General features: G+C 49.9%; 1 protein-coding gene across 6 annotated transcripts in view; it reads right to left on the reverse strand.

The window, feature by feature from the left end:
• DAPK1 (death associated protein kinase 1) overlaps positions 1 to 24,206 on the reverse strand; it is a 180,774-nt gene that overhangs the window by 21,365 nt on the left and 135,203 nt on the right. For all 6 annotated transcript variants that reach the window (XM_074363072.1, XM_074363070.1, XM_074363073.1 and 3 more), the window contains exons 16-20: positions 23,360 to 23,557; positions 21,778 to 21,975; positions 17,270 to 17,368; positions 10,634 to 10,711; positions 369 to 591 (exon numbers count right to left, since the gene is read on the reverse strand). In XM_074363072.1, the coding sequence (XP_074219173.1) occupies positions 369 to 591; positions 10,634 to 10,711; positions 17,270 to 17,368; positions 21,778 to 21,975; positions 23,360 to 23,557 (796 nt within the window). The remainder of the gene's footprint in view (positions 1 to 368; positions 592 to 10,633; positions 10,712 to 17,269; positions 17,369 to 21,777; positions 21,976 to 23,359; positions 23,558 to 24,206) is intronic.

Genomic DNA, 24,206 nt, shown 5'->3' on the forward strand with positions numbered 1-24,206 from the left:
GATTCAGTCTGTGAAGCCTTGAACCTGTGTCAGCCCAAGCTCTTCGTGTCTTCAAGGGCAGAGTCCCCGTCCCCGAGCAGAACACGACGCGATTGTGCTATCTTGCACGTTTGTGATTGGGGATCGTGATGCTGGTGACGCCCTTTCCTCATTATCGGCGGGCCAAGGTGCACTTGCCAGCCAAGGGGAGTGGACACAAGGCCAAGAGCTGAGACGGGTCATGCTCAGAAGCCACCAAGGCGGTGAGAACTGATCAGCCTCGGGCCAAGTGCCCCAAACAAAGCCACCAGCCCTCCCAGAACTTGATACGAGAAAAGCACCTGATGGAGAGACAGGGACGAGGGCAGGGGGCTGTGGAGGACCCCTACCTGTGGGCTTGGAGGCCAGGGGCGAGGGCGGAAACCGGGTGGAGTTGGTGGAGGAGAGCCGGGGCCTGCGTCTTCGGAAGAAGCTTCTCAGCAGCCCACACTTGAGAGACTCCACCAGCGTGGTCTTCCCAGACCCTGAGTGGCCGAACAGCTTCAGTTTGATTCTCGGCTGGAGGTTCTGCGTGGGTCGCAGCTGCTGGATGAAGAGTCCTCGGTGTGTGTCCTGAACACAGATGGAAGAGGGCCTGTCAGTCATCATGGAGGTGAGGAGGGGCAGGCCCTGGGCAAAACACACCCCCAATCCCCGGGGGCCAGGACCCCGCCTTCCAGTCTGTGAGTTTTCTTCCTTTTAAAAGATTGAGGTAGGGCGGAGTGGGTGGGGGCGGGTACAGCTCAGTGGTAGAGCGCATGCTTAGCATGCACGAGGTCCTGGGTTCAATCCCCAGCACCTCTGTTTAAAAAAATTGAGGTGTAAGGGATCTGTAACATTTTATTAGTTTCAGGTGTACAGTGTGATGATTCTCTATTTGTATATGTTGTGAAGCGATCACCACAGGAAGTCTAGTTCACATCCATCACCACACACAGTGACAAGGTTTTTTTCCTTGTGATGAGAACTTTTTCGATCTACTCTTATCAACCATCAAATGTACCCAGTATCATTAACTCTGGTCGCCATGCTGTACATCACATCCCCAGAACTTCATTTATAACTTGAAGTCCGCAATTTTTACCCATGTGGCAGATACATTTTGTTCTGATCCCACTGCGTTTTAAAACGTTTCACGTGCAGTACACACACAGAGGGGAGGGTATGGCTCAGCTGGTAGAATGTGTGCTTAGTGGGTTCAACCCCCAGTGCCTCCATTAAAAAACAATACACATAACATACAAGTCACCACTTTAACCATTTTTAAGTGTCCCCCTGGGAGACGTTTAGCACACTTACACTGCTGTACAACCACCACCGCCATCTAGCCCCAGGGCATTTCCATCACCCCACAAGGGAACTTGGTACCCATTAGCAGGCACTTCCTGCTCCCCTCTCTGCCTCCTGACCACTGGTCATCACCAGTGTGCTCTGTCTCTATGGATTTGCCGATTTCCGTTGCATTTTGATGATAATGAATTGGAGGTGGGGAGCAATTCCTGTAAAGTGATCAATTTAAAAGTGAAACAGGGGTCAGCCTGTTAGACTGGCCAGGGGCACCTGCTCCTTCTGGGGGTGGGGAGGGTCTTGTTCCTTTACAACCCTGTGAGGTGCAAGATGATGAGAAGGAGGGAGTCACAAGGTACAGAGCTAAATACCGGGGAGGGGCCTGGGGGACATGACAACCTTTCCATTTGCTTCTTTCTCAGCCCTCCAGGGAGAAGCAGCGGTCTCCCCAGCAGTGGGTAATTCACACATTTGCTCATTCACTTGTCAACAGACATTTATGGAGGACCTCCCATAAGCTGGAACAGGAAGGTCTACACCTGCTTCAGATCCACAGTCTTGGGGAGACACAGACATGTGAACACTCTGACATCAAATATAACATGAATGCTTTCAAAGGGATGGTGTTGGCAAAGTGCCCTGCGCACCCAGAGACCTACCTCAGGGTCTACACATCGATCATCCACTCCAGCTCCATCCCAGCCTCACATGTCCCACCAGACTCGCAGCGGCTCTGTAGTAACAGCCTGCTGGAGCTGTGGCATGCAGCCCGAGGCCGGTTCCTCCTCCCCTCCCCAGGACGATGCCCTCCACTCTAGCCCGGTAACTGTCCGTGCTGCAGCCGCTCTCCAACAAGGAGCCCATCTCTCTCCTCTGCTACCAGCCCCACTGCAGTACCTCCTGGATAGAGTCAACCTGACCGTCCTTAACAAGGGTCATGAATTCTTTTTCATCACACCCAGAGGAGCTGAGACAGACGCACTTCCCGTGTCTGCAGCAGGAGCTCCCCGTGTCTATCTTCCAGCTTACACTGTGCTCTCTTACTTTCCTTATTAAACCTGAAAGAAACCTCTGTGCTCAGCGCTCCTGTTCTCCCTTGTAGATGCGGAAACCAAGGCTCAAAGAGGCCAAGGCACTTGCCCAGGGCAAAGGCAGAACTCAGCCCTGGGTCTCCCCGCAAGGAAAGGGGCTGGGGCCGGTGATAAATGGGGAGCTGCACACAGAGAGCAGAATCTCACCTCAAAGCGGGACGTGCCTGAGCTACAAGCAGGGAACTATGCAAGGAGGGCCCCTTCCAGTTCATCCCACTCGGAAGACACTTCCCAGTTAGTGCAGGGTCCCGATTTAAAGTAAGACTTACAAGTCATTGCTACGAACAAGGCAAGCAGAATGGCAACGGGACCCCTTGCTTTGGATTTGCATAGACAAAGGGTGCATCTCAGTTTGGCACCTTGTTTCTCCTGAGCAAATGACTTGGATTGCTGGCCTGTGTTAACAGGCTCCACGTCGTTGGGGGGCTGGAGGGGGGCTTCAATTCTTTGTCAGAAATGTGGGTTGAGGCTTCATCGTTCCTTCATCAGAATCTCTTACCTGCTCACAGGCTGTTTCTCAAATAATAACCACCTTCAAGAAGTCTTTGTCCATGAAAATACTGCTTCATTGGACTTAGAGCTTGGCTTTTAGAATGTCCTGGATTCTGGATGGTCACAGCAACACACATACACACACATTCTCACCTTCCAAGTGGAGATGAATGATCGGCAGGTGAGAAATAGATTCGAAGGCCGAAGAATGGGGTATAGTGTTGTAAGCCATCCCACGGTCCCGCTCTGCGCGGGGCCCTCACACGTGTCCCTGACACCCCTCCCTCTCCCTCCCCCCGGGAGCTGCTGGCCTGGGGGCTGGGACCGCCTCATTCTCCCTTCACCCTGCCTTTGGGAAGATGCGCCAGGAAACCGCTCTCTCCATCAAGACTGACAGCATCCACCATGATCTTGAAAGGCAAGGCAAGGAAAAGCAAAATAATACTCGAGTCTTCACCTAAGGAAACCTAACCTCGCCCTTGAGGATGACCCCTCCTCGTGTTCCCTGAGAACCTAGGAGAATCTGGACACTACCAAGTTTGATACAGACGTCTGTGACAAGGGTCTGAAATCTCTTTTCCTGGCGGGCGGCGCATTTTCACTTTTCACCACTAGATGTCGCAGCAGGGGCGGGCGGCGGGCCCAGACCAGTGTCCCCAGGAAGGCAGCTTCCAGCAGCCTAAAGAGTGTGTGCTCCCCAATGCAGACTATGGTTCTGATGCGGAGAGGGGCAGAGGAAGGTACTGGGTGTGCTCCTGGCGGGCTCCAGAAGGTGGCAGAACACTGATTTCTTTGGAGTCAGGGAGCTCAGAAGTCCATTGTGGTCTATATTTAACAGAAGCTCCAGGAACCCCCTGTGCCCAGGCTGGTCAGGCCCTCACGGGCTGGGCCAGGGGAGCAGGTGCAGTGACTCTGCCCGGGGAGTGGAGAGCTGGGGCTATGGTGTTACCTAGGTCTTGGCTCGTGCCTTGAAATGTTCTCTTGTGTCCCCCCCTTCATCACCCCCCACCAAGGCTGGCGGATGTGGCTGGACAACAGTGAGGCCTGGGGTGAGTGGGTGTGGGCCTCTTGCGTGCCCACAGCCAGAGCTGGGAAGAGGGGGGGAATCCTAAACCAGAGCCTGGTGGTGATGAAGCCGCGTTTGTGACAGTGGGAGCCTAGAACACATGCTATTCCCTGTTAGCTTTAAGCATATACTTTAAATCCGTGTATCTTTAAATCCTGCGTAACACAGGAAAGTCAGCTTCTATTTCTATTCTTGCCCAAAACTCACAAAGTAACTGAGCCTGGTCCAAGCCGCTGACCGACCTTGCCTGGCCACCAAGACCACCTTCCAACCAGTCTCTCAGTCTAAGCAGTCAGACCTAACCCACTCACTGAACACACGTGGCCCAAAACCCAAGCGCCTTCCCAAGGTCTCTTTCTGATCAGATCTCCCTGGGCGTCATTCTCTGCCCAGACATCCACGCTCAAACTCTGCAGCTGACCCCATCTCCCCCTCCTTTCCCGTCTATTCCCTAGAACACACCCAACTCTTTACTGCCTCCGGCCCTTTTCACTCACTCCTCCCTCCACCAACCTTTCCTCCAGCTGCCTCCTCTTTCTCTGTCTTTGGGTGTTGGTTTAAATGTCACCATCAGGGAGGCATCCCCCAACCAGTCAGTGGACAGCAGCTGCCACCCCCACCCTCTACCTCTACCGTCTGTCATTTCAGCCTATTTGAATCCCCTGCACTTACACCAGGGAGCGGCACACCTTTCTGTAAAGGGCCAGGTGTTCTCTGTTGTGACTGCCACCTGTGTATCTAGAAATCAGCCACAGACAGGAGTGGAGGGGTGCATCTTTGTGCCAATAAAACTTTATTTACATAAACAGGTGACGGGCCGGCTTTGGCTCTACAGCCATGGTTTGCCGCCTCCGACTTACCTCATCTCGCATTTTCTTATTAGTTTATTGGCTGTGTCTTGCCTCTTGTTCACTGTGGTCTCTCTGGTGCCTAGAACTGTTCTTGGCAGAGACACTGTGACTATCTTTTAAATGAATATTATTTGGTAACTGCATTACCTTTTGGTGGGGGGTGATTAGGTCGTATTTGTTTATTTTTATTTATTTTAACGTTGGTACTGGGGATCGAACCCAGAACCTCATGCTCGCTACGCAAGCACTCTATCACTGAGTTTTACCCTCCCCCGGCATTGCCTTTTGAAGTCCTGGTGAATCTCGGTTTCTAGTTTCCTTTCTTCCAGCACCTTGTGCCCCTGGCAATTTAGCTGTCACTTTCTCATCCGCCAGGGTGACTAAACATCAACAGATTGACGGGGAGGACCATCTCCAATCTGGGAAAGCCAGATAAGCGAGGTGACGTGGCTTTCCACACGTGGCAGGATGCAATTAGACCCAGCAGGATGGGAGCAGCAACTCTTAATTATGCAAATGCAGTTGACTGGTGGTGAATTTTAAATTCTGGGCAAACTCCCAACTCTGTCCTATTTTCCAAAATATTCCTGGCCATCTTTCTTCATTGTCTAGTCTTAGGCTTAGGAAAAGATTCTACTCTTAATATCAGTTTATGGAAAAGCTGATTAGAAGGACAATCAAACAAAATAAAAATAAGCCAACTCCCCAAACCGTCTGAAACTAGTATTTTAAAATCAGGTTAGAATGGGCTTGCAGTGATAGTAAAAATGGATGACAGTGCAAAATCTAAGTGCAAGCTCCTTCCCCGCCTGTCATAACAAGCCCCCTCCTTTTTTTCTAGGAGGAGAATTGGTTTGGCTAAGTAACAATACAGTTTTGGGGCAGGTTTGGAGGGCTGGACCAGGCTTTGTTTAGCAGTGGGGTGAGCACAGGGGTCAGCAGACGGTGCACTTCCTCCTTATAGGAAGGTGGTACCTACCATGCAAGGAAGCTGTGGGCGCCTCCAGAGACAAATCTCCTCTGGCCGGGCCTCCACTGCCCCATGCTGGTCAACAAAATGACTTTGGTTCTATGTCTGGGAGAGAAAGCTCTGTGGCTTCCCTAACAAGTGTTTAAAAATACATTTCCAATCTTGTCAACTGATTAGAGGTGAAAACACAGGGAGCACTTCTGTTGCTAATTTGGCCCACTTAGAAACCAAATGGACTTGCAAGGCAATTTAAGGTCAACCCCGCCCTGCTGTCCCAGATACAGACGTCTCCCCAGGACTCTGTTTAGGATTCTTTTGGGGTGGGAAGGACCTGAGGGAGGCACCGCCCCAGCTGGTGTCAGGAAAGGTGCAGAGGTGGTGTTTTGGTTTCCATAATAAATGCTGGAGGGAATACCTTGATGTTAGATGCTTGGGGGTCTTCATATCCTGCAGCGACAGGAAGTCCCCCCCGCCTTTCCCCTCCTCCCTCAAGATAACGCGGAAAGCATCCTAGTGAGAAACACTGGCAAATACAGAGGAGAAAAAGCTATTGAAAGGAATTGGTGGTAAGATGCTCCTAGATGTAACTTATCCTCTTCCTGTTCCCCATACTCATTGTACAGAGCTGTCAACAGCCTCTTCCTGCCAATGATCCAGGTTCTAATTGCAAGTAAATCTATTTTCTTGGCTTTCTCTGCAGGTAGAGGCTGTTCCTTGAGGCAACCGCCCACGAGTTCCCTGGGAGGCATTCTCCTGGGATGCACTGGAACATTGTGATCATTTCCAAGAAACAGATTCCAGTACTGGGTGTCCTCAAATCCCAAGCAGTTATTTATTTTGGGATTTATTTTAAAAAACGAAAACAAACAAACAAACAAAAAAACCCAGTGTGGTTAGAAATGCTTGGCAGCCAACTCCTCCCTTTCTGGCTAATCAGGAAACTGAGGTCTAGAGTCGTCGGAGGGAACGACTAAGGCAGACAAATGTGCAGGTGTCCTCGAATACGGACTTGGGAAGACTGCTGAAGGGAAGGGACCTGGGGTTGCCTTGCGGAAGGCGATCAGATCTGTGCTGGGACAAAGCGGGTGGGCCCCCGGGGGTGGGGGAGTGGGGGGAAAGGACCGCTCCCACCTGCCAAGGACTCTGCACCCAAGAAGCCCTGAGCCACTGAGTGAGCCCTGCCTGGAAGCAGACATTTTTTTTGCTCCGATCTCCGGGCTACACTAATTAGCAGGTTGCTTAACCTCCTGGAGCCCAGGTTTCCCGGTGGAACATCCCCATCTCGGGAGGTAAAATTACAGTGCCCGCTACACATACCGAGGATTAAACGGTGGCTGTTACTAAAAATGACTCTCAAGGGTACCCTGCCACGATTGCCATTGTTGACACCCCAGCATCTGCTCCTGGGGGCGGGGTCACAAGAGGAGCCACCACCGGAAACCGCCCAGTTTCCCCAGGACTGGGAGAGCGGTCTGCGGGTGTGGACGAGGGCGCTGACTGCGCAGGCGCAGCTCTGAGGCCATTATTTAGATCACCCATCCGACCCTCATCGCCTTCCTGAGAGTGGCACTAGACTCGCTCCATCTAACAAACAGGGGAACAAAGCTGGTTCACTCGGCTGGAAAGGGGCAGGGCTGGGACTCCTGGGTCTGTGCTCTCAGCCTTTACCCCGTGTTTTGCCTCTCAAAGCAAAGATGAGAGGGGAAGCTTTCGGTAGATTCTGGGCTCTATGAGGGACAATGTCCCTTAATCACGGGCACTGACATGACTTTGCTCGGCCTGATCTCTCCTTATAAAAATCACAGGATCATGGTAAAATACAAAATGTTGTAATCTCCCCTCTCCCACCCCCTCTTAAAAAGAGAGACCAAGAAACAAAGGTGCAAATTAATGGAAGAAAAAAAAAAAGAAAGAAAAACCGGAACTGGGACCATGCAGGAAGCCACGCGACGCCAAATTGTAAATTCTAGTCTGGAAATAGCCACCCTCTGGGGTGCCTGGAGCTGTGTTTCATACTTATATTCCTAATTATAAATGTGGTTGAAGCATTGCAGCAAATATGGGGATCAGATTATGGGAGAAAGCGCTTTTCAAAAAAAATATTCCGTTTTCATTTTATTATTATTATTATTATTATTATTATTATTATTATTATTATTATTATTATTATTATTATTATTAATTTTTTTTTTTTTAAATGGAGGCACTGGGGATTGAGCCCAGGACCTTGCGCATGCTAAGCACGTGCTCTACCACTGAGCTATACCCAACGGCCTGCGAAAAAGTGCTTTTAACCCCATTAATCCAATCCAGTCCATCCAACCTTGGCCATGGTGTCAGGCACACTCCTTCTTGTCTTTTTTTCTGGGCATTTATTCATTCTATCTGTCCTGTCATAATGGACATCTGAGTTTGCATGCAGCAAAGCAATGCATTTTTAAATAAAAGAAAGGATCTTCCTTAAAAGGTAGGTGGGCAATAAAACACAGCAGAGTCCAAGAAAAAGCCTTGTCACTAGGCCAGAGGAGGGCATTTCCGGGGTGACCATCCAACCACTGGAGATCATGGGTTTGCAGCTGATTTTTGCTTAAACATGAACAGATTGCACCTTCCCCTGGGTCACTGCTGTGTAGCAAGGGTCTCTGAGGGGGTGAACAGCACTCCACCCAAGAAAGTATGTGGCCGCCGGACTGCCCCGAGTGCTGGGCTTGTGAGGGGTGCTGCTGGTGTATCAGCTGGGCCCACAAAGCACCGGCAAGGATGACGCTGGGACTTAGGACAGGATGGCGGCGCCGGGGGTGGCAGGTGGGCTAAAACCCTTCTCTGTGGAATCTGGGAAACCTGAGAATACCTGCCCCAGCATGTTTATACACCTGCTAAGGTGTTAAGCCTAATTAAGTGTTTCTTTCTACCAGCAGACCATACTAGAGACTAAATAATTAACTGTAAAAAAATGTGTGCTCATCCAGCCTGTGGAAAGGCCAGACTTCATTTCAGTTTCCTTCCACTCTGGGTGGATACTCTAATGAGGACTCGATTTAAAACAGCCCTCATATTGAGACATTTTTGTCTATAAACATAAGACTCGACACTCAAATGCAGGGCTCCCTACTGTAAAATCCAGCAAAAGTCAGAGGTTGCAAACTGCTGGCCTCAGAGCCAATCTGGATGAACTCGGCTGACACGTCGCTTCAAATAAAGTGAATTTTCAGAATAAGAGACTTGATGTGAAAGTTCATGGCTGATTTGCTGACATACTCTTAACCCCCCACCCCCAACTCCTGTTTTTCTGTTTCTCTAGTCCAAATTCTTCTCACAATGAGACAGTTGGTGGCAGTACAAAGTGGGAGAACATGAAGCCCAGAAATTTAAGTATTTCCTGTAAGAAAGTGTAAGGAGGGATCTCTTTCTGGAACTTCTAGATCGCAGGGGACACGATCCCGCCATGGCCTGGGAAATCTCAGCGTTCATCGGCTGTCTGCCCAGCGCCTCTGTTTACAGACTCCAAAACACGAAGGTGTGAAAATGAATTAGCCTCCCCAGGTCAACGCCAAGCACCAGGGAAGAAATCACTCCAACCTAGGTGTCACCTCGCCCTAAAAATTCAAATTTTCCGTAGCTGTGAAACTAACTCATTATCATTCCTCCCCCAGGCGCTTTTTCATTTATACGGCAGGAACTTTGTGGGATACCCTAAGCTTATTTTGGACAATACCTTTTCAACGAGAACTTAAATCAACTGAGTTTTTTTATTTATTTCTATACAGTTTGTTTTTTGAAACATTATTACATGATTGGTATAGGAAATTTAGATAATTTATAGATAAATTTGGATAAAATATAGTAATGTTTCAAGAAAGTGTTAATTATAATAGCAAAATCCAGAGACACCGCTGTTAACATTTTCTTTCTATGCATTTTCTTTTTTAAAAATATTTTATTCTGTATGTGTTTTTTAGGGGGCGGGGTAATTAGGTCTATTTATTTATTTTTAGAGGAGGTACTGGGGATTGAACCCAGGACTCGTGCACGCTAAGCATGCGCTCTACCACTTGAGCTCTACCCTCCCTCTTCTATGCATTTTCAAAAACACAGCCTGGATTATAATGTGCACATGATTCATCTTCTACTTTGAAGCCCAGGAACATCTTAAGTATTAAACTCTTGTTACTAAAACCACTTCAAAAACATGGCCCCAAACCATTCCATTTCATAGCTGTATGAAAATTTACTGGACATTATTGTTGGTCATCTGATGTTTGTGATTTTTACTACTGTATTATAAATAACACTGCAATGGACATCTTTGTGTGTAAGACTTTTCCCCCTGCATTTCTTTCATTTCTTTAGGATGGAGGCACAGACAGAATCCCTAACTTAAAGGGTGTGACAATTTCAAAATCTCTCAGTATATGTTGCTATGATGGCGGCTGGAACGGCACACTTGCATTTACTTATTTTTGTCATGCTTCCTTAAACCTCAGAGCAATGATGTTTGAAAAACTAGAGCTCACGTGGTATCTTAGAGCTCAGAACATTAAGAAAGAAGCAGAGTCAGCTTTCTCATTTCCCCTCTCCTTCGTGGGGGGCAGGTATTAGAGAGAAGGTGGGAGGACGGAAACCCCGCACAGCAACTGCCAAGGGGCCAAGGCTTTCCAGGTCCTGATACAGAAGAACCCAGAGAGGCAGCCAGTGCGCTGGTACAGACTGATACGCAAACCACAGCACTGGGCAGATGTCTTTTGGTCCACTCATGTGTCCAAAGCCTCTTTCATTCATTCTCAGGGTTTACCAGGTAACAGACATAATTTTCCACATAAAAGCAGCAGATTTCAGACTGACAAACAGAACCTCTCACCTTTCGGAGTCTTGTGAGAAGACCTGCTACATGTTCGTGCTGTTCCGATTTAGCAAGATCTTCCGCTGTCTTTCCATCCTGTTGGAGAAAATGATTAGTTTATTTCTTCACAACAGAGAGCTGTGCATTCCATACACTAATTCCACCATCTGGGGAAGAAACAGCATAACAGGCGCCAGAAGCAAATAAGGTGGACAAACAACCCATGTCCTGGGTTATTTCCCTTTCTGTGGAATCCTTATTTCACTCGACTGTCCAGGAAAGGAAGCTAAGAAGTAGGGAAAAAATCATGCACTGGTGCGGTGAGGTCCAATGGCGAGACGTCTCAGACCCACAGGCTTTAATCAGACCGGGCACCTCGTTAGTGGGCAGAGAAAACCTCCCTCCAATTAGGCGGACAAGAAAGACTGTCGTTAGCTGCCAAGTTCTAGTTAGTGGAAGCTAACATCTTACAAATCCTTCCGTGGACAAACCTCAGCACTCATATCAAGCCAGTGACTGGTAATTACTATGCATTTCAAAGAAAAGGCTGAATTTTACAGACAATTTTGATCTAAAGGTTTTCCGAGAACATAAAAGGAGGAAATAAGGGTCCACGGCACTTTGGTGTTTGCTTTCAATTAAGAGAATTTTCACAGGGCTGCAGTTTCATATTGAACGAACTGGCTTCTGTTTCTAGGCGGTGGACGTGCACGGTGAGGGCTCGCGTCTATCCAGCGCCTCCTAATAATCCGTGCTGATCCAGCTCTCGGTGTGCGGTGTGCGGTAACCTGAGAGCCGCTCCTGGCGGTGGGGGAGGAACGGAGGAGGGGCTGCAGGCTGAGGGACCGTTCTGCCGCAGTTTTAGAAATCATTACCAATTCAAAAGTAGAAAAGATGAGAAGCAGTTTCGAAAGAAATAAAAGCAATCTTTTTCTTAAACAAGAAGACTTATCTCTCAATGTTCGCCCGTGACAGCTAGAAGTTCTATTCCAGGGGATTAAAGCTCAGGGATGCCCGGGTCTGACTGACAGCAAGTCTTCCCATCTTTCAGCCCAGGTCACAATCCCAGCCATGAGTGAGGTCCCATCACATCAGCTTTTCTCAACCTGGGCACTACTGACATTTCAGACAGGGCGGTTCTCTGCTGTGGGAGACTGTCCTGTGTGCTACTGGACGCTTAGCAGCACCCCTGGCTTCTGCCATTAGACACCAGTAGCAGTCCACTTCCACCAGTTGTAAAAACCCAGTTTCTCTGGACTTTGCCAAATGTTCTCTGGCAGGTGTGACCACCCAGCTGAGAATCAGAGCTTCAGGCTGTGGTCCAAGCTCAGATGGGCACTCTGGAGGAGGCAGGCTTTACACTCCAGCTGCCCATCTCTCTCTGCCCCCTTCAAGTCCCAAAGTAGCTCCAACAGGCAGGTAAAAGCTTCTAGTTTGCTTTGGGATGAATTAGGTAACTTGTCAGACACCACATCCAAACTGGGGATTCATGCCAAAAATGCTCTAGATCCTTACTGACATGATGAAAACAGGACTTAGTTTGGTGGCCCCCAAACCTCATCACATATCAGAATCGCCAGGGTCTTCAAGAACTGCTGCTGCCTGGCTCCCACCTGGATACTCAGCGTCTACCTTGCTGGGGTGTGACCTGGACATTGAGCTTCTAAGCCCTCACAGGTGATCCTGTGGGACAGCTCAGTTTTGGAAACACTGCCTGAGCTGGAAGAAGTCTGGGTCTCAACTTAAATTTTCTGTCTTCTGGTGTGACTGGCCCTAAGGCTTCTCTTGAAGACCTCAGATCTGCATATTACACAGGCAGAGGACCTTCACTGGTAGAAGCTACCCTCCATGGTTAAGCCTCTCAAATGACAAGAAAACTGTCATCAACAAAAGTCCTTACATTTGTGCAGCACTTAACAGTCTGCAAAACGTGTTGCTCTAAAGGACTCATTTCAGGCTTGCAAAAGAAATGTTTGCCAGTGTAGTGGGAAGAGGTTAAACACTGGAGTGAGAAGGGCCCGGGTTTAGGTCCGGATTCTGCCCCCTACTGGCTGTGTGGTCAGTCCCTCAGCCTCCCAGACCCGGGTCTCTTCCTCCACCCTCACAGCACAGGTTCTTGAGTAGATTAGAGAAAACCAAATGGAAAGAACCAACAACGTACCAGGCACAGAAAAAGCAAGCAGCAGTAACCGTTACAAAAGAGGTGTGGGCCCCCCAACTCCCTGGCTTTCTGTCCCAGAGGGAAAGGGGTGGGAGCTGGATGTCTGCATTCTGGCCTTGTTCCACCAGGCACCCCGGAGCAAGATACCAGCTCCGCAGCTGGTCCATGAGCGATCCTAGCACTCACTGCTCTTTTTGTTACAAACAGTGGTCTGAGAGGCTTCAATGAGAAGGTGAGATCTGAGTCAAAACTTGAAAACAGTGAGAGAGCAAGCCATTTGGATACCTGAGGAAGTCTTGCCAAGAACAGCAAGTGCAAAGGCCCTGAGGCAGCAGGATGATTGTCATGTTTGAGGAATACCAAGGACGCTCATGTAACTGGTACAGGTGGAGCTAAGAGGAGGAGGAAGAGCAAGAGATGGGGTCAGGGAGGCAACGTGGATCTTTAAGGGCATCCCCATCATAAGGACTTTTACCCTAAAGGAAGGTCTGAGCAGATGTGGGACACAATCTGACTCATATCTGAACAGGGTCAGGCAGGCTGCTGCATGAGGAACAGACTGTAGACAGGGGAGGGTGGAAGCAGGGAGACCAGTTTCCAGGCCATGACAGATCACATGTGATCATGGTCAAGGGCTCACAGCCTCATGGGAGAATCAGCAGTCAATTCCAACAGACCAAGAAAGGGGGCAAATTATACCCGCTGAGGGAGGTGGGAAAGAGGAGGCGTCCTGGGCCTCCAGCTGAATACTGGGAAGTGAGAAGGAGTTAGTGCCGTAGAATTTTCCTGACACTAACAGCATGTGCTATTATGTGCCTGGGTGTTAGGCACTGAGAGTCTCGCACTGTGAAAGCAGAAGAAGGCTTTATTGCCTCATGGCAGGGGTGTGTGTGTGTGTGTGTGTGTACATGGGGGCACTATGTGCAGGGGGTGACGGGTGGGAAGAGGAGATTCTGAGGGAGGGAACAGCATGTGCCAACTGGATGAAGTGCGAGTGAGCAAGGGGCAAATAGCTCCGCTCAGTTCAGTACAGCTGAGAGGGTGCAGGGTGAAGAATGAGGTGGGCAGGGGGCAGGGGGCAGGCTATGGAGGGCACATCCTGGAGGCAATGGAGCCCCAGGACGACTTGAAATGGGAGCGCTTTTCCAGAATGATAAATGCGGTGGTGGGAAGGCCATGAGGCCACGGGCAAGGGACCAGTTCCGAGGCTGAGCTGGTCCTGGGGGAAGTCCACAGTGAAGTTTTTAAGTGGAGGCAGAGGACGAAGTGCTGGAATTTCAAGAAGAAGCCAGGATGTGGCCACCAGTACGATGCTGGGGAACAGAGTATCCACGCTTCCTGGCCCAGATGACCGGATGCACGTGGAAGCCCTGTGCGAAGGTCAGACACTGAGGGCGAAGAGCAGCCCCGGAGGGAGAGGACGCGGCGCATGGAGGTGGGGAGAGGGGTGGGCTGCGGAGGTGGCGTCCACCAGGCTGGGTCTGAGTGTGGCGCCCCGGGGACAAGTGGGGCTGGAGACCTGGATGCGGGCCTGAGCCTCCAGGGCAGCCGCAGACCTGGGGCTGGTGAGAGGAGCAGGGGACGGAGGGAGGAGGGCTGCCAGCCAAGCAGCACGGACCAGCAGCAAGAAGACACAGAGTGGGAGGAGGGCAGCAGAGGCAGGAAGAGAAGCAGGAGCAAGTAGGATTTTCTTATCCAGGGCAGGAGAGAGTGGCAGAGTCCTGGAGAGACAACAGAGATAACTGCTGGCACTCAGGTGAGAAAGACTAAAGAACAGCAAGGAAGGGACTACAGTGGGGAGGGGGAGGGCTGCAGCCAGGACAGGCCACTGGGGGCTTCTGGGGTGGCCTCGAAGATTCTGTTTCTTTACCTTCGTGGGGTTACAAAAGTATTCGTCAAATTCATCAAGTCTTTCTTTTGTTCTTGTCCTTTTTAAAAAAAATTTTTTAAGCAATAAAAAGGTTTTGAAGGAGAGCGCGCCCAGGAGGGGACTGGGGACTCCGCTGAGAGTCACGGGGAGTTGAGGACAGACTGTGGCCGGCGGAGGAGGGGCGGGAAGCAAGGAAAAAGATGAGCAGAGGGTCAGGAGACTTTTTCCAGTTACCCTGGCTGAGGACAGAAGGGGAGGGAAGGTTAAGGCTAGAGGGCGCTAGAGAGTGGAGGGCTGTGGGGTGGGATGGGAGAAAGGATGCGTGTCAGGCAGAGAGAGACGAAGGGGCAGAGAAAAGTGGCTGGACGGTGCCGTCCAATCAGGCGGCCGCCCACCCGACACGCGGCCGCTCGGTGCCGAAAACGTGGCCGAGCTAAGAGGTGCTGTGGGTGAAGAACGCACACGGATCTCCAAGACTTAAATCAAGAGAATGTGAAATAGCTCAATGATTTAAAAACACTGATTACAAGTCAAAACGATAATCGTTTGCATCTTACGTGCAACGAACATAATTCCTGAACTCAATTTCCCCTATTTCTTTTTCCTCTGCAGACGTGGCTAGTAGAAAGGTTAGGAGGCCCCGGGCGGCACATTGTCCTACTGGAGACGGCCGCCTGCGTGGAGCTCGCCCGGCTCCCTGGCTTCCCGGCTCCGGGCGAGCGCCCCCTGCTGGGCGGCCGGGCCTCTCCGGGCAGCGCTCCCGCCCTCTGTCCTTCCGCTCCTCCAAGCTCCGGCCTTCCTTCACTCTCCACTCTCCCAGGAGCGCTCCCCAGCCCCCTGAAACCTCCCAGGGGACCCGGGTTTTTCACTGCCACTGGTCCCCTCCAGCAGCTGTCCATTTACTGCTGTGACCCTTGGGTCCGACTCTCTCCCATGAGACGGGAAGTTTCCTGAGGGAGGGGCAGCTCGCCTGTCGTGGTCCCACCGTGTTCCCGGTTCTGTACATGGTGCTCAGCATTTGCTGAATGAATAAAGCCCTGGGGCGGACGCGTGGGGACCAGGACGAGTGTCTGCGGTGAGCTGGGAAGGGTGGGGAGCAAGAGCTACCCCCGAGGCCCTCTTGAGGAGGAAGCCCAGGTTGGGGGCAAGGAAAAAGCTGCCGTGGGGAAGGCAAAGGGAGATGGCCGCGGGCTCACAGAGGTCAGGGGGCAGCCCGAGGACCCCGCAGAGGCCAAAGGCCAGACACTTTAGAGGCCCGACCCACACTGCCGGGGTTGGCGGGGCAGCTGCTGGCACCTTCACAGCTGTCCTCGACAGTTCACTTTTTATGAGGCAACATCTGTAACAAATAAAATACTTTTCCTCATAAAAATGCCACTACATGCTCTATTGTGGAGTAACTGAACTGCATGCCAAGATGCGGACGGGCAGGGTTTGGTAACGGCACATCAGGCCTGGAGGTCCATGCGTGGCCGAGGGTGGGTCTGTGATGGATGAGGAGGTGCCCTCAGACGGGGGACAATCCTGTATAGAGCACTGGACCTCACTGGGCCTGCAGAAGGGCCCAGCTCGGGGCTCAACACTGCAGAGAATGGACCCACTGCCTGTGGGAGGGAGTGATGTCCATCTCACATCAGCACCACCAGGGATGCACCGTGCTAGGCCAGGGGTCAGCAAACGTTCTCTGTAAAGGGCCAGAGAGTAGATATTTGGGGTTCTGAGGGCCACAGGGTCCCTGGTGCAACTACTCAACTCTGCCTTTATAGAGTGAAGACAGCCACAGACAACAGCTTGGCTGTTGTCCCAATAAAACCTTATTAACAGAAGCAGGCAGCAGGTTGGATTTGGCCCGTGGTCCACAGACTGCCAACCCCTCTATGATGCCCCAGCCTCAGAGACCTGATTTTCCCAAGGTTGGCCACTGTATTTCAGAACTCCAGTGGATCTCCTTAGAGGAAGCACTAAACTCTAGTGAGTCTCAGGAATCTTTCACACGAGAGAATGGAGACGCAACCCCCTATTGGGCCGGAAACAACTCATGATAATATTTCACTGCATCAGTAAAATGTGAATCAAAGGGCGTCTTCTGCAGGGAGGTACCAGGTCTGGAGCAGGGAGTGTCGGGAGCGAGGGAAATGAAAGAAATCTCATTTTAAAATATGTTGTGGGCTGAAGAGCAAAGCCAGACTTTTCTTTAAAGGAGACAGAACATCTCTTGTCACCTGTTCCCCCGACACCGCGGGGCGTTCCTCCTCCCTCCCTCCCTGAAAGCCTGCAGCACCTCCATTGGCCTGTGGTGGAGGGGGGCGCGGTCAGGACAGATAAACACACACGTCTAATAAAACCCACCAAGGCCTGTTGTGTAACACGGGAAGCGCAGAGGCCAGTGGGAAACAGCAGGTGTTCCTGGCAGGGCGCGGGCCTGGGGAGGAGAGGAGGAAGCATTAACGAGCTCTTACCCTGGGTCTGTATGGGCAAATGTTTACGTAACTGCACAGGAGGAGATGAAGCTTCACAGCAGCCTGTCTGCTTTGGAGTGCAGCTGCCAAGCAGTACCTTCTCCCCTGTGCCCTCGAGGCCTGAGACATTTGCAATCGCCTTCTCCTGCCAGAAGGCTACTCACCGAGGTCAGCGCCTCCACGTTGGCGCCTGTCAGACAGAGGTAGCGGACCACGTCCAGAATCCCGTTGTTGGCTGCAAGGTGCAGAGGTGTCCGTCCATACTGGAAGAGACAAAGAAGACCCAGGACTGTTGCTGAGGATGGCAGTTATGGAGGGATCCCGCAGGGTCAGCACTGTGTGAGGATCTGGGAGCCACTGGGAAGAAACAGGAGGCGTGGTCTCCCTTCTCCAGAAACTTTGCCATCCCCTGGGGGCGGCGAGCCACGCAAAATGTTTTCAAGTGTTTTTCCGTTGAAAGCGTCACTTTAAAAAAAAATTTCAAAGGATGAAAGAGTGGGAGGCTTATCATCAGATAACTAAATTAGGTCTCCTGCTGCGCTGGCAGAAAGGAGGCATGAGTCAGGGCTGGAGGGCCCCAAAGTTCTGGCAAGATCTGCAGCACAGCTCAAATTTAGATGCAGCAAGGGAAGAAGCCATGGCAGGACAGCCACTGAGGACGTGCTAGTGAGGTGACATTCCAAGGCTGTACCCAACCACTTTCTATGCCTATGATTTCCAAACTGTGTGCCAACGCATCTCGCGGCCCTGCAGTGAATTCCCAGGGTGCTGAGGAATATTTTAAATTTTTGATGGAACCAGCAGGTTCAGACACCAGGGGAACGACCAGCTCCAGGTAGGTCAGTGTCTCAAATGAGCTCGCACTGCCTTCCTCTCAATGTCACGTGTGCAGAGCAAGGGTTTGGTGGCTGCTGTGACAGGAAGCAAAAAGCTTGAGAAAAATCCATGTAGAACAGGAAACAAGGCTGGTGGTGTCCACTCTTGAGTCCAAGGTTTACGGGGTTGTGAGGGGCCCAACAAGAACACACATCCCATGAGGACCCAAGCGTGGTTATATAAGAGTGAAATAAAAATACTAATTTTCTTCCAGTTGGATTGAAACTACCTAATAAACAGAACTTGGGGTATTTCTTTTGCGCTGGGGGAACCATGAAAAAAATTACTGAGACACTCTGGATGCTATGAACTGAGAAACTTTGGGTGTCTCTGTTCTATGCTGTTGATGTGCAAATACAGGTTTTGTGTTCTGAAGGTAACACTTGCTCATTTAGAATATCCAAACAACACAGGATATGTGCTGGGTCAATATGGTAGAAAAATGAAGTCCTCCCTTTCTCTCCCCCTCTCCCAAGTTCCACTACTCAGTGTTGCCCCTACTCGAAACTGGTGGATTTCCTTCTAAGCTTCTCTCTATGAATCCATAAATGGAGATAAGCAATTTGGAAAGCCAAAACATGACCATGATCTTCTATCCTGTCACTTGCTCTATTTACCTAATAATAGATTGTGAACAGTTGCCCATGTCTGTAAGTGAAACCTTTGGGATACTTGAATAATACTGATTACTTAGATAGGTCATAATTCATTTAGCCAGCCCGCTGAGGATGGACACTTACGGTGGCTCCATTTCTTGCTATCACAAATAATGCTGCGATGTGTGTGCATATTTGTGTTTTGTCTGTTAACTTCTAGAGTGATTTTGAAAGCAGCTATTAAGCTTTTGCATACCCTAGAGTTAAAGTGGGAAGGAAAGGAGGAGGTTGGGAAGACTTGGACGAAGTGTCTGGATTTCTGCGTAAAGAAGACAGTCTTGGTTGCAGGAGGCACAGTTTTACAGAAGGGAAGATGGTCAGTGAAGAGACATGGGATGAAGGAAAGCTGACACTTTTGATGGTCCCCAATGTTTGCTAGAACAAAACCTAAGACATTCGAGGTTTTTCACCATCTGGATCCTTTCCAGCTGCATGTTCTCTTTCCCCTGAGAAACACCTACACCACAGGTCAGCTACAGTGGCGTCCAGAACGTCCCCCAACACACACACACACGCCTTCTCCTCTTCCTGAAATATGCCTTCCCTCCTTCATCTGTCAAAGTACAATCATTTAAAATGATCACCTCTGAAAAGCTTTCCTTGGTTTCTCTAATCCCTAGACGTCCGTGTTTCCGGAGCACTGGAGCATCCATCAAAGCAGTGGTTGCAGCACGAGAGGCTGTTACACTGAAATGTCTGTGTGTCTGTCCAAAAGCAGTCTGAGGGCAAGGACCATCCCGCCGTCCACAGGCTCCCCCACACGGTGCCCGGCACAGCGCCATCGGACAAGGGCGTCCACCAGCGCCTGACAGGCGCGGGCCCCTCGCACGCGCTCCCCGATGTGCGCGCGCACCGGCCTGTGTGTGCGGGAGCGCGCGTCCGCGCATGCGTGTGTCAATGTGCTTTTTCTAGCTTCGCTGGTAGGAAGAGCCAACCCAGAAAGGCACACAAGGTTGTGCCCTCTGCACTGTCCAGTTCCTCCCCTCTCCTGCATTCCCTGACTCGGCAGAGTGCAACAGCCACTCTCCCGATTTTCATATGAGAAGAATGCAGACTAGAAATGTCTGCTTCACCGCAGTGAGAGTCAAAAATAGTGACAAGTTCCTGTCACATCCTGGTGACAGAGGCAGGATCGGAATGGCCATTTTTCTCCCTGGGGGAGCTGAATCCAGGTAAAGACAAGGCAGGGCACAGCACGGAAAGGAGTGACAGTCTGCCTGTGGGACGCGTGCTGTCACTGTGCCACGGCCGCGCTGACAGCCGGTTACCAGGGTGAGTCCACGTAGCGCCAGATGCACTTTCTGGGGGAAATAATGCCTTCCTCTTACTTTTCTGCACATGCTTTAAGCTCCTCTATCGCCCCCATCATCTTTCCCAAAATAAACAATGAAAAAAGGAACAGAGAAGCAAGCTGACACCAGCCCTTCTGAGGAAGGTGCGAGACGCTGAGCACTCACTGAAGGCAGCCGGGGGCCTGTGCGCAGGTACGGAGCGCAGTTACCATCACCAGCACGCCGCTGCTCCCGGCCCATTCCGAACAGCAGTCTGAACTCAGCTGCCGGTTCCAAGAGGTTGGGGTTGTGGAACAAAGGAGTTTCGCCTCACCTGAGCTCAATTCAATGACACACGCCTCTACTGAGTGCCCTCTGAGTGCCGCTGCTGTGACGTATGGAGTGGAAAACACAAGTGTAGACCACACGTACGAACTACCACCACGGCCATCGGGGGTACCAAAACGCAGAAGTTTTCTCATTAAATAAGCCAGCTGTTTCGAAACATGAACGTCTAAGATTATCTTGCTGAGTGTTTTAAAAAGCGTATTTAATAAGTGCACTTTCTGCAGGTAGGTATGGGGTGAACAGGCCTTCCCTTCTTCTGAGCAGCGCTAAACACTCTGCTCCCTCACCATCACAGGAGAAGCTAATCCCAGGTGCTGTGCACACAGTAGGCCAGCCGTGCATACAATGGCCGAGTCAGTGGTATTCCAATGAGCTCCACGATGTTCCTAACGCTGCTTTTTATTCACTTAAAGACTTCCTGGAAGGAAAGCCAACGTCTCGATGCTGCTTAATATTACATTTAGCTTCCCCTTTAAGCCACTTACATCACTGGCTTGGCAAGATTAGAAAAGGATAAACTAAGAAAGCAACCAGCAGCCAATGGCTAAGACCTAGGAAATTGCCTTTTCATATTTCCAGAATATGAAGATTACCGATTTCAATTTCTATGAGAATTAATCACATAATATGCAAGAGGAATACTTTTTTTGGGTAGAAGCAGTTTTCCAGCTGTTTCAGATATTAATTCTTTTACCTCAAACAAATCATAATAAAATTCTGCTGGTATCATGCTGGCCATTTATAAACAAACATTTCCTGCAATTAAAAAACTAATTCCACTGGTCTTTTTTTTTAACACAATTGTTAACAGAAGAGTGCCTTTCATACAGGGCTGAAGCTACAAATGTTCTATCATATTCAGTGATAAAAATCTAGACAGTATTCAGGGGAAGAGTGAAGGTGTTAGCTAATTTCTAGAAGTCAACATGTGGAGATTTTTATTTGTCAATCGAAGCGCATGTAAATTACTTATTTTTCACTTATCATTCACCAAATGCTAGCATCCCATTGGTCTTACTAAATTTATCTGGCACAAAAAAGATGTTATGAACTTTTGACCATAAAACTCTCAATGGGGGAAACCTGAGGAATCTGGTCCTGGGACCCTCAATCACATCAGAACTCATTAGGTAATTTTCCTGAAGATTTAGGGGAACAGAAAGATGCCCCAACGTGTACCATGTTCTCTGGCTCCTCTACAGGACACACACACACACTCCCTCTCTCTCTCTCTCTCTCTCTCTCTCTCTCTCTCTCTCCTCCTCTCTCTCTCTATGCCCGTAAATGGTAAGCCAGGCTCAGTAGGAAGTACTTATTAATGTAATAATCTTCTGTCACTCTAGGAAATTATTCAAAAGGCATATAGAAAATATACTTAGAGTGGACAGCCCTGTGAAAAAGAACAGGCCCATACAAGCAGTACTAACAGTGAAGAGATGCAGACAGAAAGTTGCCCAAACCCCCAAGCAGGTGGATGGACAGACAGGCTGGACTCTGCCGGGACTGTCCCCCCAGCTTTACCTTGTTGGAGAGATCCAAATTGCAGCCGGCTTCACAGAGGGCCACCACAATCGGCACATTGCCATCTTTGCAGGCCACATGGAGGGGCGTGTTGCCGTGCCGGTCTTGGAAATCGACGGAACAGCCCTGGCTGATGAGCGTGTGGATGACCTCCATCTGGCATCGTCTTACAGCAAGATGCAGAGCGATGTGTCCATCCTGCAACAAACACCGGGGCCGTGAGCGCTTTCGCACGGGCACATGGGCCTGGTCGCCCACCTTTCCAGCAGCACAGGGCTAGGTTTAACTGGCAACAGGATCGTTACTGCAAACCCTGAAGGAGGATTAGAAACCATAAACTTTACTCCTGGAGGCGCTGGGGCAGAGGCCGCACACACCCGACTCTGATTCATCACAGACCAAGCTGACCATCAGCTTAATTAACCTAGGCTCGCCCGTACGTTCAGGCAGGAAGACTCCACATTCGTTTTTGTCTCTGAATTTACAGGACTTAAGTCATGACTGGTACTCAAAAGGCCTGTTCTATCAAGTATTTGAAAAATACTTCTCAAAAACATTTGCCCAGCAATCTTTACTAACTCCCTAAGTTCATTATTTTATTTCACACCAGGAGAAACTGAGAGAGTGATGTGATTTGCTCAAGGGCTGTCATATATATGAGAAGCAAACAGAACACGCTTAACCTCTGCATCTCACAGAGCACCGGCCTGGGAATTCACTCCACCTGCTACAGAATCCCCGGCGAACAGACGTGTTGCGCTTCAGGAGCTGGGCAGAGGGAGTTTGGAAACATTTTTGTAACTTGTCTGTCCTAGGGTTGCTCAGCTTCAGGACGATGGACATTTTGGGGTCTGTCCCGGGATGATCAGCAGTGCCACTGGTCTTCATCTACCAGATTCCCCACGCCGGCTGTGATAACCAAAACATGTCTCCAAGCCATTACCAAATGTTCCTGCGGGCAAGGTCACTACCCACTTGAGAATCACTTCTCTGCACCAAGAAAATACTCCACCCGTGGCAGTTACTAAATTAACTACAGCGTCCTGAATCTCATTGTTTATGGCCACATCACAGACTCGTTGTAAGTACAAGTTCACAGTAAGAACAGATTATGCTGAATTTGCTTAATCAAAAAAGAAAACCTGGTCTAGAATTGAGATTGCCAAACAAGTAAGAGTGGCTTATTGTCCTTCTACAAAACAGTGGAAACGGAAGTAAATAAACCTCCTATTTCTTTGTCCATCTACAAGTCAATAGTGTGTTGCCAATTTTAGTCCTAAACGAGGGTCTGTCTTGGGTTCCGTGATCATCCCTGAACCTGCCCAAAAGGTAAAAAAGCTAAAAATAAAAGAGACTTGACTCATCCGAGCAATTCACAAGTTTTGTTACATCCCACAAATGAATATTAATTATGACACAGAATCTAGAATCACAGACTCTTCGGAACGGAGAAGAGGAAGGATAATTATAATTTGCTGCTTTCAAGTTTGTTATTTTAGGTACACTAATTGAGAGGTCTTGTGGTCCCTCCAGCCCCCCAGATCACTCCCCAGCGAGTGGGATGCAGTCACCCACAAAGCACCTTGTCGCACGCGTTCAGGTCGGCTCCGTGTTCGGCGAGACACTCCACGATGTCGTGGTAGCCCCTGGCTGAGGCTGTCAGGAGGGGCGTCTCCCCTTCTCGGTTCTTAATGTTCACGTTGCAGCCGGTTTCACAAAGGGCTTTGGCCACAGAGTAATAGCCGTGCCAGGCGGCACAGTGCAGGGGGGTTTCTTCTTCCTGGCCGAGGGGACAAGCACAGGGAGGAGGAGAGTGCGATAACGCGTGCAAGGAAGCGCAGGCACAGTGGGAGTCCTGGCCAAATTCAGCAGCAGAGTCAAGGCAATGGAGAGAAAGAGTTTGTAGCTACTGGGGCAAAACATTAATGTGAAATAATAGGTGTGGGTCTGGCATCTTTCCTTCATTAGCTTTTCTTTCCTCAACACGTGTGTTGGACAAATTCAGCTTTCTCAGCACTTGACTGACAGCTGACTTTCCGGGGCCCACTGGAACCATCAGCTCAGCGCTTCTGAACCACAGCGCCCCCGCGTGGGCGAACTGATAGCCTTTTCTTGTAAAAGTGCCTTCGTTGACTTCATCTGAGACTTACTAACAGTAGGAGTGCACTCCTCTGAGCGAGGATTCTTCTAACCATCTTGATGCCTCAAGATTCCTGTCATGTATTTAACATAAAGATGAGTCACATAAATGGATTACTGCTCTGGCAAAGAAGTGACCGAGATAATCATGCTCTGACAAGTCAAAGAACCAGTCTTGGCCATGAGTTCTCTATATTCATGATCAACATCATTAGACATATATATCTGTCTCCGAGAGGCTGTTTTACTGTAGTGGTTATGAACACTGACTTTGGAACCAGACTGTGTGG

Source organism: Camelus bactrianus, chromosome 4 (assembly GCF_048773025.1).
Source record: "Camelus bactrianus isolate YW-2024 breed Bactrian camel chromosome 4, ASM4877302v1, whole genome shotgun sequence".
Taxonomy (NCBI): Eukaryota; Metazoa; Chordata; class Mammalia; order Artiodactyla; family Camelidae; genus Camelus; species Camelus bactrianus.